The 17352-nt window shown below is 44.2% G+C and overlaps 2 protein-coding genes across 9 annotated transcripts in view; one reads left to right on the forward strand and one right to left on the reverse strand.

Moving 5' to 3' along the window:
* LOC139050848 (neuroguidin) overlaps window positions 1–17352 on the forward strand; it is a 60327-nt gene that overhangs the window by 31374 nt on the left and 11601 nt on the right. Inside the window, exons 8-10 of the mRNA XM_070527644.1 lie at window positions 225–280; window positions 10535–10583; window positions 16186–16275. Coding sequence (XP_070383745.1) covers window positions 225–280; window positions 10535–10583; window positions 16186–16275 — 195 coding nt within the window. The remainder of the gene's footprint in view (window positions 1–224; window positions 281–10534; window positions 10584–16185; window positions 16276–17352) is intronic.
* LOC139050864 (uncharacterized) overlaps window positions 1–17352 on the reverse strand; it is a 189825-nt gene that overhangs the window by 24966 nt on the left and 147507 nt on the right. The window lies entirely within an intron of this gene.

Here is a 17352-nt window from a genome sequence, read left to right on the forward strand (position 1 = left end):
GGCTGGGAGTAAACAGAAATGGTACCTCAAAATTCACACCTATCATGGTCATGTCATTAAATTAATATGTGAATTTCACAGTGTCAGGGTGTCAACAGAAAGTGCAAAGGGGGATTATTGTGTGTTTTTTTTATGAACCTTGCTTACTCCATTGTCAACTGGTTGATGAAATGTTATTCTGTGTTATCTAATATGTTAATTCATGCTATTTTGTTACATTACAGGATGCTTATGACAGCCACAAAGCAAAGCAGAATAAAGCAGTGCAGGAGCGAGTGCAGTAAGTGTGCATGCAAACTTTAACCCTCAATATAGTGTATGTTAGTGTGAAATTAGCCTTGGATACGCTTAAATTTAGGAGTGTACAAGTACCAAATAGTAGATTTCGAATCGACTATCACATCTAACCACGAAAAAAAAAAAGACGAATATTGAATTGAATTGCAGAAAATTTTTCAGAAAAATTAGTGCTTACAAATTCTGGGCAAGGAAATATAGGGCTGCACAGTATCCTAACATTGCGTAACAAAAATGTTGCAGCCTAACAATAACGTAGGTACATAGAAATCAAAATATGCAGTACGGTCTACTCTTATAAAAGGGAGCAGCAAATTGGTATGCCAGCACTGATTACAGCTCAGTTCAAGCATATGAAGGTCTAGAAAATATTTTTTTTATCAATATAATTTCTGTTGAATAGAATAAAGCATTTTCTGTTTTTTTTTCCCTCTGAAACTAATGTATTGATGACATTATGCTGCACTGAATACCAATGAGGTTCTTAATTTAATAATGAACCTGTGTTTTGCTGTAATCTTTTATTTATAGCACAGAAAGTTTTACTTTCAAATTTTTAAAGTACACGAGGGCTTGACAAACTTCACGGCTGTTGGGTTATCGTAAAGCCAATCTGCGCGACAGACGAAAGCACCACGCATCACGTGACTCAATCACTGCTCCACAGGTAGTCGGCGCCGACGGTAAAGAGCAGGCGCCATCCATGTCATTTTATTTTCCGGTTGGACGGGATTTACCATCCGTCAGAGAATGAAACCTGGAAAGTCACAGCATGTTTGCATGCCACTTGCATCCCCTCCCTATCCCCTCCTCGTTCACCCACCATCTCACTTTCATTTGCAAGGTGGTTTGTTGGCTTTCCAAGTGTTGCATGGCTGCTTCGAATAGGTCTGTGCCAAACCTGTAATTCTTTACCAAACCGTAATTTTAGTCTCCAATGCCTAATGAGGCAGTGCCGATCAGGCATAATTGCTGAGGCTGTGTGGTTTTCATGAAAATTCTCTGCTGGCCGATGTGGCAATGGAACCCTGCAAGCCATCGCGGAATGCTTGCCACTAGTACTATGTTCGTTTGTATTGCTCATTAGTGATCGACGGCTATCAAAGCGACTTGCACTTCGTTGCTGCTTATCCAGTGCAATCTGCATGCCTATCAGCAGCTAATCAGCCCGATCTTCACACTTAACGGAAATACACACTGCTTTTGTTGCCATGCTCTTCGTCCATATTGCATGATCATTTCAATGGGTCCTGTCGATCTGGACGAACCTTGCACCAACAGAGGTGGATCTGACCAACATGATGCCGCTGTGCAAATTACGGCATTCAAAGGCTGTTTGTGCGATCTCTGCATTAGCCTGATGTCGGGGAGTGCTCGCACTGACCAAGTCCGCTACCGTGTCCGGCGTTCCTATTGTGCCGAAAACAAAGTGAAACGCTTGCTTGGGTGACATCTGAACACAAGTGGCACTACTGGGCACACAACATGTGGCACTGCGCTGGTCCCTACACCGAATATATTTAATAATCGAAAAATTGAATTTTAGATGTTTGAATCGCAGATCGAATTATTCGAATGTTCACTATTCAATTCAATTTGGTGATATTTGAATATAGTCGCCGACCGTTTATTCGGACCTCATGGGGACTACGGAAATGTCTGAATAAACAGGTGTCCGAAAAAGCAGATTAAGTAAAAAAAAAAAAAAGAAATCCTTTATTTCCACGCACTTATTCAGACTTAGCAGTAGGCTTGAAGAAATTGTGAATGCACCATTGCATGCTGTTCCGTTTACGCGCGATCAGATAAGCCTGAATCTCGGAGAGGGTCGTAAAGTCACTATAGGCGGCTGAAAGCAGTCACTGCTTGTACACGCTCCGCATGCGACGGCAGCGTAGCACACGGTGCGTCACCTTCCGACTCGGAGTCGTCGTCCGGCGGTGCAGCAGAAACTTGACAAATGATCTCGCCGTCGTCGAGTCGAGTTCTGCGCATGTCAGTACAGCAGTGTCGGCACCTGTGAAACTGTCAAATGAGACGGTGTCCGGAATCGCAATGCAACCACTGCGTAGGTCTCGGCAGAACATTTTCCACGTCAGTAGGGAGCACATCGGAAGGCGACAAATCTTAGGCCTCCTGGCACCCACTTGCCGGCATTCCCCAGCGCAGTCTGTGCAGGTACTGTCGGCGCCAGTAGACACTTGACGCGATGTTTCCGTATGCTGCGTTGAATCACCGGAACCTCGACACAGCACACAAAGCAAACACCACCATGCCAACACCAGTCACACAAACGAAAAACGTGGCCTACTCGCAGCGTCGTGCGCGAAGAAATGAACAAATCAGCTGCTGGATTGTCTTGACATGGCTTACTAAGCTGAAACCGGAACTGCTGTAAAGCCACTCTATCGAACCAGGCAGAAACGATGATGATGAGCGGGGATTTGCAGTAGCGCCACTTCGTGGGGCAGCAAGGAGGCTCTGTTCAAAACAAAAATGGCGTTCAGCAAGTCGAACCATGCACCGGTCATAGTCGGTGCATGGTGCTCTCAATCGAGAAGTAGTGTCCGAAAAATCATACGAGTGGTTGCAAGGCGTCTGCACTTTCGGCAGTTGTTATACATTATGGTCTATGGAGAGAATGACGGTGCTGCAAAGCTGACCAAATTATCGAGCATGTACGAATATTTGGAGTCCGAAAAATCGGTCGGCAACTGTACACTCGAACCTCGTTATAACGAAGTTGAAGGGGGAGAAGGCATTACTTCGTTATAGCCGTTACTTCATTATATCCATTATTGTTCCATTTTGAGTCTTTCGCATCCGCTTTCCACTACGCTTTTCATGGTCGAACAGCACGTGGCACATAACGCAGCACTCTGCTGTGTGATCGAGAAGGCAAGCAAACTTCGCCGCGCCAGCTTGACTTGGCCTGCTCGTGGCCTCTGATATTCCACCAATGCCAATGCAATCTTGGAGGCCATGCCCAGCTGGCTGCCAGCCTGTGCAGCGTGCCGCAGGGAGAGGGAGAAGTGAATGCACGGCCTGGGCATGACCTCCGATATTTTGCTGGGGAGACCTCTGAGACCAGGCCCCATAGAGCAAGAGAGAAGTGAGTGCAGTAATTTTCTTCACCGCGGTGCGTAAACATGCTTAGCCGTGCATCATGGCGCTCATCCCGTGGAGATCTGGGAGGCCAGGCACAGCTGTGCCTGGCCTCTAAATGTGCTAATCTTTAGCACTGCAGCATGTAGCTGCTTGGATCATGCAGCCAGGCACGCACAAGAAAGAGAAGTCGGTGGAAAAGTATGATAGTGAGCATCTCCTTGTGTGCAGGTGCACAGCTACCCGCAACGATGAGAAAGACCAGTGTTGCTCGACAACTTACTCAATGCGAGGATGTGGGAGTTCTGAAATGCCGCGGTGAATGAGGGCCGAACCCTGCAGAAAGCAATGTACTTGGCCTGCAACCGTCAGCAATTTCTTTTCTTTTGGAGATGAATCTAGTTCGTTATATCCATTGGCAGGACAATTTCACTTCGTTAAAACTAGAGTTTCAATACAGTTAAACCCACTGATAACGATACTGGCTTTAACAATATATTGGTTATAACAATGAGAAGCTACTGCACCGTCGAATTTTGTATGTTTTCCATGGTGAAATAACTTGCTTACTGCAATGCCTAGACGCTGCATTATCGGTTATGACGATGAAGTCTGGCTGCTGGGTGTCCGAGCCGAAAGGTAGTGAAATGCGAAATCCTTTAAAAGAAAAAAAGAAAACGAAAAATTAGAGCCGCTGCACGATGGGCCGCTGTTCCAACAGCCGCCGCGCTCTCATTTTCTAGCCATCTCTGCGCGGCTCTCTCCTGTCGCCCTTCCACCCCTCCGAAGCTCTACGCAGCCCCACCCTCTGAAACACAAATGGACTGCGCCAACTGCGCCGCAAGCAGATTGCTCACATGTTGCTCGCTGGCTTCTCATTCAGTGCAGTTCTGCGAACAGCTTAATCGCTCGCATTCGTTTTTGTTGGTTGTGTCGAAGTCGTTCCTGGCCACGCGGTTTCTCAATTTCGCTTGACTCGCCATCAAAACGGAACATGGCTGATCCACCTGCTGATGCATGCAATGCACAATGTACTGCAATGCACACCATTGCCGGTGAAAAGAAAGTGCACGGCTATAGATTTGGAAACTACGTGCTTCCAACTGATGAGACGATCGTTACAAACATGCATCGGATAGTGACGGCGACGATGGCAGCGATGACACGGTAGGGCAGGCTGCCTCGACGTTGTCCTAACAGGAGGCCCGGCATGATTCAGTCCCTCCGGGGCTTCGTTTTCACAAGGAACCTTCCGCTGCACTATGTGGAGCGCTTGGATGCCTTGGAGAAAGATGTCAGCAAGCTTCAGGTAAAGCATGCCTGGCTGACGGACATAGGCTTTTCTTGTGCAAGCCAGGGACAAGTACGTGGTGAGATGCTTGTGGCCATCTCTCCTCAGTGTTTCTTCTAGATTTCTCAAGCTGAGAGGCTGCCGCGGCAGTCTTATCGCAATTTTTAAAAGGCCCCGTTTGGGGCCACCAAAGTGATGCCTCAGCAGTGCTCGCATATCGCTTGCCACCCATGACACCTCTTTGCAGTTGTTATAGCAACGCTATTCTTTAACGCCGACAGCAGTGGCTTGTTACATGCGATCGGAGTGCCCAGGAAGCAGTGAAACAAGTGAACACAATCAGCAGTTGGGCGGAGGAAGATGGTGGAGAGGAGCACTGGCCTCCCTGCCTATATAGTTTTTTCATATCAGCTCTGCCATCCCCCTATTTAGATTTTTCATGCAACCTGGTTATAACAATTATCGGTTATAACAATGGAATTTTCGTGGCACTTGAATATTGTTATAAGTGGGTTTGACTGTACATGAAACTTAATGGGGATTTCAAGGGGAATTTCATTTACTTCGTTATATCCTGTTTCGTTATACATAACAAGGTCCAAGTGTATTAGCACACCCCTGCTTAAGGGGGAAGGCTACCTTGGGGACCGAACTTTTAATTTTTTAAGATATCCAGATGAAACTTTTAGGGTATGTTCACATCATCAAACTATGAGGAACTGCAAAGTTTAATGAAGATGTGTTTATTAGTTCCAGAGTTATTGAGGTCTAACTAGGTGGTTCATGTATATGCCTGAGCAAGAGCCTGGAGAAATGGCAGCACATCGTAGGAAGCTGAAATTTATTGTGGTGATTCCCTTGATAGATATCCCAGGGGGCTACAAAGTCCTTTTCTTTAGTTTCCCCTTCAAAAAATTTTGACACAACTTTGAATTTGATGTAGCCAGCAATGACTGCATTAATCAAAAAGTATTGCTTATTATAAGTTAACTGCACCAGCTTTCAAAAAAAGAAGCTTGTTACACCCTGGCAAAGTCATTCAGGAACAGAATAAAAAAGATGGCACTGAAATCGAAGACAGGTTCTTGAGATATCGCCTTCCCCAGCACCACTACTAGCGAAAAAATTAATTTCGAGAAAACAGGCCTTAACGTTGAACACATGTGTTTTTATTAGAAAGCTCCTGCAGAGCTTCCAATTAGCCCTTGCAGCTCCAGGCACACTCAATGTGTCGGATTGGCCGTGAGCAGCTCGCAAGCAGGCATTTGTTGAGGCGGACGGAGCAAGGGGCAACAACGATGTGAGCGCGGCGGGCACGGCATCGAAGGGAGCAGCCGCTGCCATCGAAGGGAGCAGCCTGTGGGATTTGAACGTGCTGCTCCAGCCAATCAGCGCTCCGCATCGCATCGAGAGAAAACGCCAATAGCACCTCAACCGCGTTGACGATGCCATTTTGCAAAGCGATAAAACAGAGACAAAGAATTCACGGTCAAAAGGACACCAAGATGGCACGGGCAGGCCACATGGGCCGGGAATGGCATGCACGCGAAGTTTGACTTCATTTCAGCATTTGTGCATGTTTTGTGGGCCGCGGTGGGCCTCAAAAGTAGCGTTTTTTTTTTTTTTTTCGGTTGAATTAGGTGCTGATAATTTCAGAACAGGCAGTTTCTGAGACGTACAATCCAAAAATATTGTTTTTGAAAAATGACTTTTTCATGATTTTTCGGTTTTCGAGGGTCACATCACCCCTTAAATGTACTAGATATCGGCACTTTTTTGCTTAGAACAATTGAGCTTCCATGTTTGAGGGGAAAGCACAATATATTAAGTTTCCCAGCACACCCATGACATTTATTTTAACACGCTTTTCCTGCAAACCAGTTCCATAAAAAATTTTTTAGCCAGGTGCTTGCTGTTGAAACAAAACTGAAACAAAATCTGAAAAAAGGAGTTTTTCATGAACCAAAACAGGAATCGAACAGTACAATTTTCTTGCATTCTGGAGCTTTTCATTGTGCAGTATCTGCACTTATGGCCCAACCTTGCTATGTGGGGTCTCAGATGTGCTCTTAGAACCGACGAACAACACACAAGTGCAAACATAATCACCTTTTGTACAGCAATGTCTGCTAGTTGAATTACAACAAATAGAACATGCCGATAAGCACTGACAAATCTAGGAATTATGATTCACTGCGACATACTAATATCGAGCGAATATGTTTGCCCCCATGCCGGACATCGTTCGTGTGTACAGTCACGCAAACGGTAGCGCATTTGAACGATCATGTTTGTCTATTCTGGTCCCTCTCTCCGAAGCCTTTCATGGGACAGTCCCATAAATTGTGTCAGTGACTACGTGGTTGTCTGTGCATGACCTCAGCCCCTTTAGCGCCCGAGTAACCCCGCGGGTGACATTAATAGGGCTACCCTCACGCCATCTTTTGTACTGTTCTGCAACTACAACAACCGGTGGTGGCGCACTGCTACGCGGGGAAGCCAAAATACAGTATATGTGAGAGCCATGCAGAGAAGACAACATCAGGGGACGCATGTCCACCTCCCTCCAACCCTAAATCGCTACATGGTCTGGTGAAACATGCCACACGGTCTAACATGAATGCATACCTTGCGAACAAGAGGTAGTAGATGTGGCAGTGGCTGTGCCTGGGAAATGTCCACGCACTCCTGTCCATAACAAGCCAAGGATCTTTTTGGAGAAAAGCTTATCCTTGTATTCAAGTAGATATGCTAACTTTGTTCATATCTCTTATGATTTCGTCTTTTATCGTTGGGGTGTAATTGAAACTGTAATGAGAAAATTTTGGTTCAACGCTCCGGATGCACAGTAAATTGAGTGCAAGCATATATGAAAGGAAAAGCATCTGTTGAGTAATGTGGCCTCAGGAAACTGGTGTCAGTGCATGTTTGCCTCCTGCAGTCCAGGCTGCCTAAACAGCCTGAGCAACAGCCAATCTTAACTGCAGTCCAGATGCAGTTGAGTCTGTCATTTTAGCAGTGACATTGTCAAGCTTGGTGGGACTGAACCTTCCTAAGCTTTCCGTTGTAGACCTCGAAAAAACTTTTGCTTTATTGGTAATATTAGAGCTATTTGATGAGCTCACTATTCGTCCAAGTTCTACCCACCGTGGTGGCGTAGTGGCTTTGGCATTGTGCTGCTAAGCCTGAGGGCGCGGGATCAAATGCTGGCCACAGCAGCTGCATTTTTATAGGTGTAAAATGCCCATGTACGTGCAATGGGTGCATGTTAAATCTTTCGTTACATCAAGAAAATTATTGCTTTTATAGGTTTCAGAGGAAAGTTTTTGCCACTACAAATAATATACCAGCACACATTGCAGCATAGCAAATTGTACGCAGTGAAATGCTCTTTCCAAAAACATACACAAAGCAAAAAAAGTTTATTAGGTAACACATAAAAATTGTAAAAAGCGGCATTTTGGTGGTCAGTTGATAAAAACAACAATAAGAAACATCTACAAAAGCCTCGATATCAAAGGAAATTCAGAATACAGTGAAGTCTTGTTGATACGATTCTGCGTAATACATTTTTCAGGATAATACATTTTTCTTTCTTTTCCTGGACAACGTCCATAGGAGCAATGTATATTTATATGGTTATTGCGATCGCGTTTACATCTAAAAATTTGATGATATGACTGCAGAAGTGGGCTTTTACTAATATTTCTGAATCTCATAGCTTTATATTTCAGTGTACTAGATTAAATAACATTCCAATGACCGCCAAACAATGTGTTAAGCCCCAGCCACAGTGGAGGAAAAACGCATGTGGTGTGCTGCCGGCAGTAAAACACTGCTGCAACAGTGCAGCCACGTCGACTGGCGGTGTGCCGCTGCTCAGCTGAGTGAGGAAATGGAAGCTTCATTTTTTTTTTTCCTTCCAGCAAAGATTTATACGAACATTGAAAAGAGGAAACTTCAGAGCAAACTGGCAAACTGTTTCAACATTGCTGAATAAAAGTCCGTTGACTGCGGTTCATGTGGTTTCGAGTGATGCTGCTCTGCATAACATGTTATGCGTAGTAGTATCACTCGATGCAATATGAACCTTTGCCATTGAGTTTGTGACTGAGTAACGCCTATTTTCATACTTTTTGGAGCTTGCTTTGGATAACAGCATTTTCGGATGATATGCCTTATTTTTCAGTTCTTGTGAAGATCATATCAACAAGATTCCATTGTATACATTTCAATGATAAATCACCCAGAAAAATTCTCTGGAAATGTAAATGCTCAGTACACCGCCATTCTTCGTTACAAAAAAGAAGCTAAGACCAGGAACTGCTTTATAGCTCCTGCCATATGGTCAAGCGGTTCCTGGTTTTTGTGAAGCATAGGTGCAATCTACACTTTTCACACACAGCGTTTATTTTTTATTCAACGTTGCGGTTCTTGTAGCGCATTTGGCAGTTTTGCTTTTTCTGCACCTTCTGAGGGTGGTGTGATAGAACTCTAATAAACTTCATCAGTTTGTCTAGAGTCGCCTCTTTCCAGGACCAATCTCTCTCAACATGGCTGAGCTACTCCAGAAGATGCATCCAATCATATTTGTTTGTATTTTTACGGATGGTCTTTATCACTTTTGCCCTGAAGAAGAGTAGGAAGAAATCCGGCGCCATTGTAAGCTGTCTTGCGCTGCTCCGTAGTGTTGGGCCTAGTTGTTCTAGGCCCAAGATCGTTGTCGTCATAGCTTGGATGTGGTTTGCTGTCATCTTCAGACTTGTAGCTCGAGTCCTCATTACTGGATTCAAGTGCGAGTGTAGCATAGTTTCGAGGGAAATACTTTGCTCGCAGCGCAGTTGGGCGGCGCGCCACCACCAATGGAGTGACTTTCAATAAATGTGTAGTAACACCGTTAGCCCCCCTCGCTGGTATTTTACAAGAGAAGTGAAACCGAAACTCTTGGAAACTGGCTGAAAATTCCAGGCCCACATGTTGGACATGCGGCGGGCCTTCAGAAATGTGATTTTTGGTGAATAAGACTACTTCGACTCCAATCCAAAGCTTACTAGTGAACAGCTGGCGTTATTTTCGGGTAATTATTACTGCTCAGCACTGTCAGATGGTAAGACCAACCACATAATTTAATTCTTGGTTTGCTGGGAGTCTTTTTAATCACAAAAATTTGATGTTAGGGCTGCATAATCATAACTGGCATGCTTTCTGCTTGAGTGAGGCAGAGGGTGATAGAAACTCCCCTTTTTGCTACAACACGTGCATATTAGTTAACAAAAATGTCCATCAAAAATTACAACATCGCCACAGTGCCAAAATTCTAACTGATTCTACAACATGTTGAAATCGGCGATTTAAAGCGTCAATCACCGGTGATCGATCTGAATAAGCATGATAACAAAGAAATTAAAGAACCCCATGTAGTTAAATTTAATCTGAAGTCCCCCACTACAGCAGGCCTCATAATCATATGGTAATCTTAGCAAGTAAACCCCCAGAAAGAAGAAAAAAAAGAAAGGGGTAATGTTTTGTTGTTTCTTTAGTTTTGGTTACAAATTGAAGCATTTTCATGTACAAGACATTTAGAGCACGCCTCGCAAAAAAAGAAAGGAACTTAAGCTTAGAACCTGTAAATAAGAGCTTTCCTAGCTGCCAAGTGACAAAAAGTGCAGAAACACTGCGCCAGCTCATAAAAAGTGCTGTGAATAGAGCATTTGTTTAACAGTTCTAATTATGTGGGGATATATACGCACACATTGAACATTTCGGAATTCTGTGACTCTGTCAGTTCATATATATTGTTGAATACCATCTGACATTTGGTTCCACGTTTGTTATTTTTAGGTATGAAGAAGACAACATGTTAAGACTTACATTGACCAAGAAGGAAAGGGTGAGTTGCTTGAACCTTTATTAGCATTAAGTTTAAATTTCATTGATACTTGTGAAAGTGATATCAAAGACTATTTTATGCTTTATCTATTGTAAAAAATTTGAATCCAGATTTGCTATATTGTGTTATGGTTTTATGTTATTTAAGTGTATGCTTTTTGGAAAAATGAGGGTTGAAAATGCCTCTTTGCATTTCTTGTGCTCCCTCCCGATGAAGTAACACTACAACCCAATTGGGAACGAAGTGCTGGTGATACACACACACACACACATACCGTATTTATTCAAATCTAGGCTGATAGTTTTTTTTTTTTTCACATAATCATATACTGAACTCTAGCGTCGGCTTAGATTCAAGGATTTTTTAAAAACAGGCCAGTTTGTAATTCTAAATGATAAATATGGTCCATAGCTAGCGTCATCTAGAAAAGTCAGTATCGCAGCCACTACTAGCCACGCCAGTAGCCAACTGAAGTACATGAGCGACTTCACCATTGTGACCTGTGTCGTATCGGTATGGTGGCTAAGTATCGGTGTGCGGCGTGGCGTTATCGTAATGGCACCAAACAGGCAAAGTCACAAACGAAAAGTTGTGCTAGCCGCATACGCACCATCAAACGTTCAAGCCTGACGGGACTTCAGCATCAATGAGAAAAAACCATCCGTCATTAGAGGGAGCAACAGGAGATGCCTGTTGCATGTGCCGCTTTGAGATGATAGCAATAAGGAAGATAAGCGCGCGATGACAGAGAGGAGCTGTTCACTGAGATCGCGCCACCTTTCGACGCGTACGAACCATGCTGCACTGTATGCACATGCGTAGGTGTGTAGGCGCGAGCTTGCCTGCGTCAGCAAGCGTATGAGGCTAGCAGCGATAATGACATAGAGTGAGCTCGGCATGCTGATATTAAACAAATAAGGTTTTCATTTTGTGAATGCTGTCCTCACTTTTTGTTCGGCTTACATTCAAGATAAGTTTTTCAAAACATTTTTCTGACTTCGGATATTTGGGGGTCGGCTTAGAATCGGGGCCAACCTAGATTCAAGTACATACATACGTACATACATACACACACATACGTGTGTGTGTTTATACAGTCAAACCTTGATATAACGAAGTTGTACTTGGAGCTAAAAACTTCTTCATATCACGAATTTCATCAATCCAAGGTTTTAGTTTCAGCAGTAAAAACAACTTTAAATTCCCAGAGCATTCCAGTGGAGAGTACCTTCTCTGTAAACACTTCTAAACAAATCAGAAAGTCAGGCTACAATATCATGATTATGAGTGCCAGTGCGTGCGGTGCAGGTCGCACTGAGAGCAATGCATTGACGTGGCTCACGGTGTCTGAAATTGGCGTGTGTTGTGTCACGTGGCGCTGTAAATCCTGGGCACCATGGTTACTGTAGTCATGGCTGACTGCGCCTAGTACCCACAGGTGTAGTCAGATGATGCTCCCAAATTCAAAATAAGTGTAAAAGGAAACAAATACAGTTAAACCTGGATATAACGAAGTTGACAAAAGCTCGCAATTTTTCGTTACATACAGGTTTTCGTTACATGCAGGTTTCGCGTGAAGGATCGTACGAATGATGCAGAAACGAAATCAAATAGCTCAATATATCCGCGAAGGTGAACTCACCCTTCAAGCATTTATTTTACACCAAAAAACTGCGTAATTTCCGTTTGCTTCTTCGGCACAAGTGACGGCACAACACGCCGCTCCAAAGAAGCTAAATCGTGTAGAGCTCCTTCATCGTCGAGCGAGCCGATGAAACGGCGCATAACGTCCATTGCGTTCATCACCTCCTTTGCAGAAGGCACGTCACACGGATCTGCCTCACAGGCACCATCATCACCGCCATCGGGATTTTGCACGTTTTCAGCTACTGCTGCATCAGACATTTCTTCTGTAGCCACGGCGGCATTGTCGGCAAACAAAAAGTCAGTCAGTTCAACGTCGTCGGGCACACCACCGTTAGTGCATAGCTCGTTCCACGCTTCGGCCACATCGGACGGAGTAGAAAGGTCTTCCTCCTCCTCCTCGTCGGCACCAGCCCGTGCATTTTTGGCTATTCCGGCCTTTAAAAAGCAATTCGCGATAACTTCTGCCCTGACCTCTTGCCAGGAGGCAGCAAGCATCTCGACTGCTTGATAAATGTCGATCTTCATCTCCCGTTCCAGACGGATGTCGAGAAGTATCTTCTGGATTAGTCGGCGCCGGTAACAGCATTTAAAACTGTTAATGACCCCTTTGTCCAGGGGCTGTATTAGAGACGTGCAGTTGGCCGGGAAGTAATGCAGTTCGATGTTCGACAGCTGCAGGCCCTCGACGTGGTGCGCCGAGCAATTGTCCAGCAGTAGGCAAACTTTACGGCCTTGCCGCTTGACGTCCTGGTTAAATTCCTTCAACCACTCAGAAAATATTGGCCGAGTCATCCAAGCTTTGGAATTCGCCACATACTTCACGGGCATACGCTTCGTCCCCTTAAAACACCTGGGACGGGCACTTTTGCCGACAACTAGCGGGACTCGCTTGTCTGTGCCGTCGAGGTTGGCACACAGCAGAATCGTTATGCGGAGCTTGCTCTGCTTTCCACCGCGGCAGTCATCGCCTTTTAACGCTAGCGTGCGGCCCGGAAGCATCTGATAAAATAGAGCTGTCTCGTCGGCATTGTAGACATCAGCCGCCTCGAAGCGACTCAGGATTCCAGGCAGCTCGTCAGCCACCCACGAAGCAGCAGCATCGCTGTCTGCGGAGGCAGATTCACCGCTGATTACTCTTCCGACGACACCATGCCGGCTCTTAAATCCCTGCAGCCACCTGTTGCTTGCCTTGAAATCATCATGGCCCAAGATACAGGCAAAATCCTTTGCCTTCTGTTGCAAGATCGCACCACTTATGGGTACATTTCTGGCTCTCGTGTCCAAAAACCACGTGAACACTGCCTTGTCCACATCAGTGTATGTGGACAGCTTCAGTCTTTTTTTCTTCGAGCTTGTTCCCGACTCCACTGCGTTTCTGATGCTGTGTTCCACACTCAAAATCGTTGATAGTGTGCTCGCTGGAATGCTGAAACGGGCGGCAACGTCCTTCTTCTTCTCGCCCGCGGAGACAGCATTTAAAATTGCAAGTTTGTCTTCAAAAGACAGAACTTTTCGTTTTCTGGCAGCAGAACTCATCACGACCAACCGACGACGTAGTTAGAAGCGGAGACCCACGACTACACGCCGACAGGCAGGCCTAGCACCTCCAAAACAAGTCGGACAAACCAGTACCAGGGCACAGTTGACACACGCACACGTGCAGAACACAGGACAACACTCAAAATGGCGAATGCAACGCATCCACAGAGAAAGAAAAAAAAGTGACGCATGTTGTTCGTCATGGAGTATCGTTCGTCATCGTCCCTCTCCCTTCCCGCGCCCTGGCAATGAAAGAACCGGCTATCAGCGTTGCTTTTCAAGTGAAATCTTACACATAAGTGCGTCTAAGCCGTTGAAACAAATAAAAATCACTAAATAAGAATGCTTGTCCTCAAATCCATACGAAACAAAATAAATCTGAAAGAGAAATCAGCTGCCGATACCAATGCCACCTGGCGTCACGCTAGACAAGCAAAGCCTGAAAAGACTGCTACGTTAGGCACGGAGCGGCGCTAGTTGCCGCTATCATCATCATCATCGCTAACTTTGCTCGGTCGCGGCAATCCCTGGCGTTCGCGTAGCTGCTGGCTCCTTACAATATTAATATTCAATAATCTAGAGCATTTCTTCGGCCGAATTTTCCTTAAAAGTGCAAAACGTAATGACTGATCAGCTTTGGGAGTTCGTTACATCAAGGCTAACCGCCGCAACGCGTTCGTTACATCAAGGTCGAAAATACATGGTCTTCAATGGGGGCAGCGTTGGGGAATTCAAAAACTTCGTTAAATCCAGGAATTCGTTACATATAGGTTCGTTACATCCAGGTTTAACTGTATTCGTCCCAAGCAACAACTAAAGAAGTCGTGATTTTGCTATAAAGGCTGAGTCTTGATGGTGATAGTAAAGAGACAACTACACTAAGTAACGTTCGCAGTTTTATTGGAGTCACGTGCTCAGGTAAACACATGAACAGATCTTGCTTGATAACCACGAACCTGCTGTCACAACGTGAACGAATGCTTCACACTGTGTCTTGTATGACAGTTCACACAGTTTCGTATGATGCCATGTTTAGAAGCTGAGTGTCTTACCCACTGGGCTGAACCAGTGCTTTCTAGATAGAATACCTGTGCACTCTGCTTTATGACATCATGCTACTTGGACCGAAACTTCCATCGCCAAGCTTGGCCTGATGAAAGCAGCTTACTCGGGAGTGTCCCCATTAGATTACATGGCAATCGGGCAAGGTAGCATGACATCACAGATCATAGTGCACCGGCTTTGTGCTATCTAAGATATATTGGCCAAGCGTCTCAACGTGCTTGCTTGCTTCCTGAGCAGTTCATAACTGGAAGGACCACTCAGCGGTGTTCACTTGGACATTAATGCTTTTGCATTCACAACCCGTAAGAAGTGCTTAAGTGCCGTCGAACTTTTTTGCTATAGGGACATAGTTCAATTGTGAAATTGAACCTGACCAGTAGCAAGGTCATGTCTGCTTAGTGGAAATTCTAAGGCTAGCAACACTTTCTCACAAGAAAATGAAAAACAGAAAGAAGACAAAAAGAGGGAGAACCAAAGTGAGGATTACTGCGCACTGCGAATGTCACCACCTTTTGATTTTGAAGAATTCTACCTCCTTATCAATCAGTGTGAAACATGCCTGGCTGACCCACTTTTTGATTTTACTTATATGAAGGCGGGGGGGGGGGGGGGGGCACTTTCTTACATTCTTAATGTTGATGTGCGCATGTGCGGTAAAAAAATGGTAAGGAGTCTGCAGGAATGTTTGCGTAACACGTGTAGCTTGAGCCTGGGATTTTATTTTTATGCACTCTATGCATGTGTGTTATTTTCTGCCTTTTGTTTATTTCTTCAAGTATCGCTCTGTGTTCATTTTGTTTTTGTCCTTTGTCTGGTCATGCTGTTTAAAACAATGAATCCGCACCAACTCGCTCGACTTTCAGTTTTTATATTCTGCTCAGGATATTCCAAATCTAATAAATATTCACTAAGTGCACTCATATTCTAGTGAAATGTTTGTTATTCACAAATCTTAATTCATTATCTGCTAAAATGTCTGCTGTTTGCTAAAAGGCAATTTTGCAGTGGAAGAAGGCTAGTCTTCTAGATTTGGTGGAATATCCAATAAGATGGCAACACTGCCCGTCTTCCCTGAAACGAGTGGTAGAGCACTTTGGCTGCAGACAACAGGTGCAGTATTTTTATTGGTGACAACTGAAGGTGCCAGAGATTGTGCATAAGGTTTTTACTTGAATTTATGCTGTCCCCGCAATGCATCAGTTGGCGTGCATGAAGGTGACTGTCAAAATGTCAAAACTTTCTCAGTAAGAATGTCACAGTCCGTTTAGAGGATTGCAAGATTTTTAAAATGTTCAATTTGCCCTTTTTGTTATGTTTAGCATTGCCCTGCAGCACCTTGTTAATCTTGCAGAACCTGGGAAAGCAGTTGGGAACCATGTCAAGCCTGAGGGACCTGACCCGCTTTGGGGATTTTTCAGCTTTGGATGCCAATGATGCAGATGTAAGGTTTTGTATTAAGTTGCCTTGTTATCGTGGTGCAGTGGTATCTGTACTACTGTGGCATTGTCTATGTTCAGGCCTAGTTAACATGAAATTAAGTTAGAATCACCAATCGCATCACTTCGTATGGATATTTTATAATATATATCTTGACATTAAGAATGCATGTTCCATACTAAATGGTATTATTTGCTATCTCTGCAGAAAACTGTAGGGCTTAATGTGTGTCCTTCCAAGTATGCACTTGATACTTTAAAGGTTTGCTCAGAAAAGGAACCTCTCTGCAGGCAAATTTATTGCACTGAACCTAAGTAGTATTGAGTAGGTTGTGCAGCTATACAGTTGAACCTTGATATAACAAACAGAGATGGATATAACAATGTGATTCTGAATTTTCCCACTGAAATCAAGCGTGTAATGAGAATATGCTTGTTATGAATATTGGATATAATGAAGATACGTTTGTGTCAGATGTAACATTGTAGTACTGAGATTCAACTATGTATATCAAAAATTTCAGATTTAATTTTAAGTGGCCCCTGTTACTGAAGCTGTGTTCAATGTGAGATTGGATATTCTAAGTTTTTTTTATCATTCATTAAGGTCAAATGATGCTGGATAGCTATGGTTAAACACTGTTTAGGGCAAAATAACTATGAGGAGTGGGTGTATAGTGGACACTTATACTATCTGTGAAGCTGAATCAGCCAGAAATACCTGGCCATTCCTGCAACCTCTGTTCCAAATGATTGTATGTATGCTCCTGTGCCAGTGGTGCTGATTGCTGAGCAAGACGTGTAGAACACTTAATTGTTTACGTGATAACTTGCACTGATGTGTTTAAGGGTGCCTTGTTTTTCCACTGCCTTCACATTTAAGTATTAGGTCTGGTTATGTAAAATAAGATTTGGGTTTTTTTGGTGGGTTTCCCCACGTTGGCATCACTTAAGTGCATCATTGAACAACCAGAAAAACGTCAGCATCGAAGCGTTGCCACTCTTGTACTCGGGTAGGCAGAGCTATAAGGTTGCTCTTATTGGATTTCTTTAACCATACAAAAGTCATTGATGCCCTGTTC

The sequence above is a fragment of the Dermacentor albipictus genome, chromosome 1, assembly GCF_038994185.2.
Source record: "Dermacentor albipictus isolate Rhodes 1998 colony chromosome 1, USDA_Dalb.pri_finalv2, whole genome shotgun sequence".
NCBI lineage: Eukaryota > Metazoa > Arthropoda > Arachnida > Ixodida > Ixodidae > Dermacentor > Dermacentor albipictus.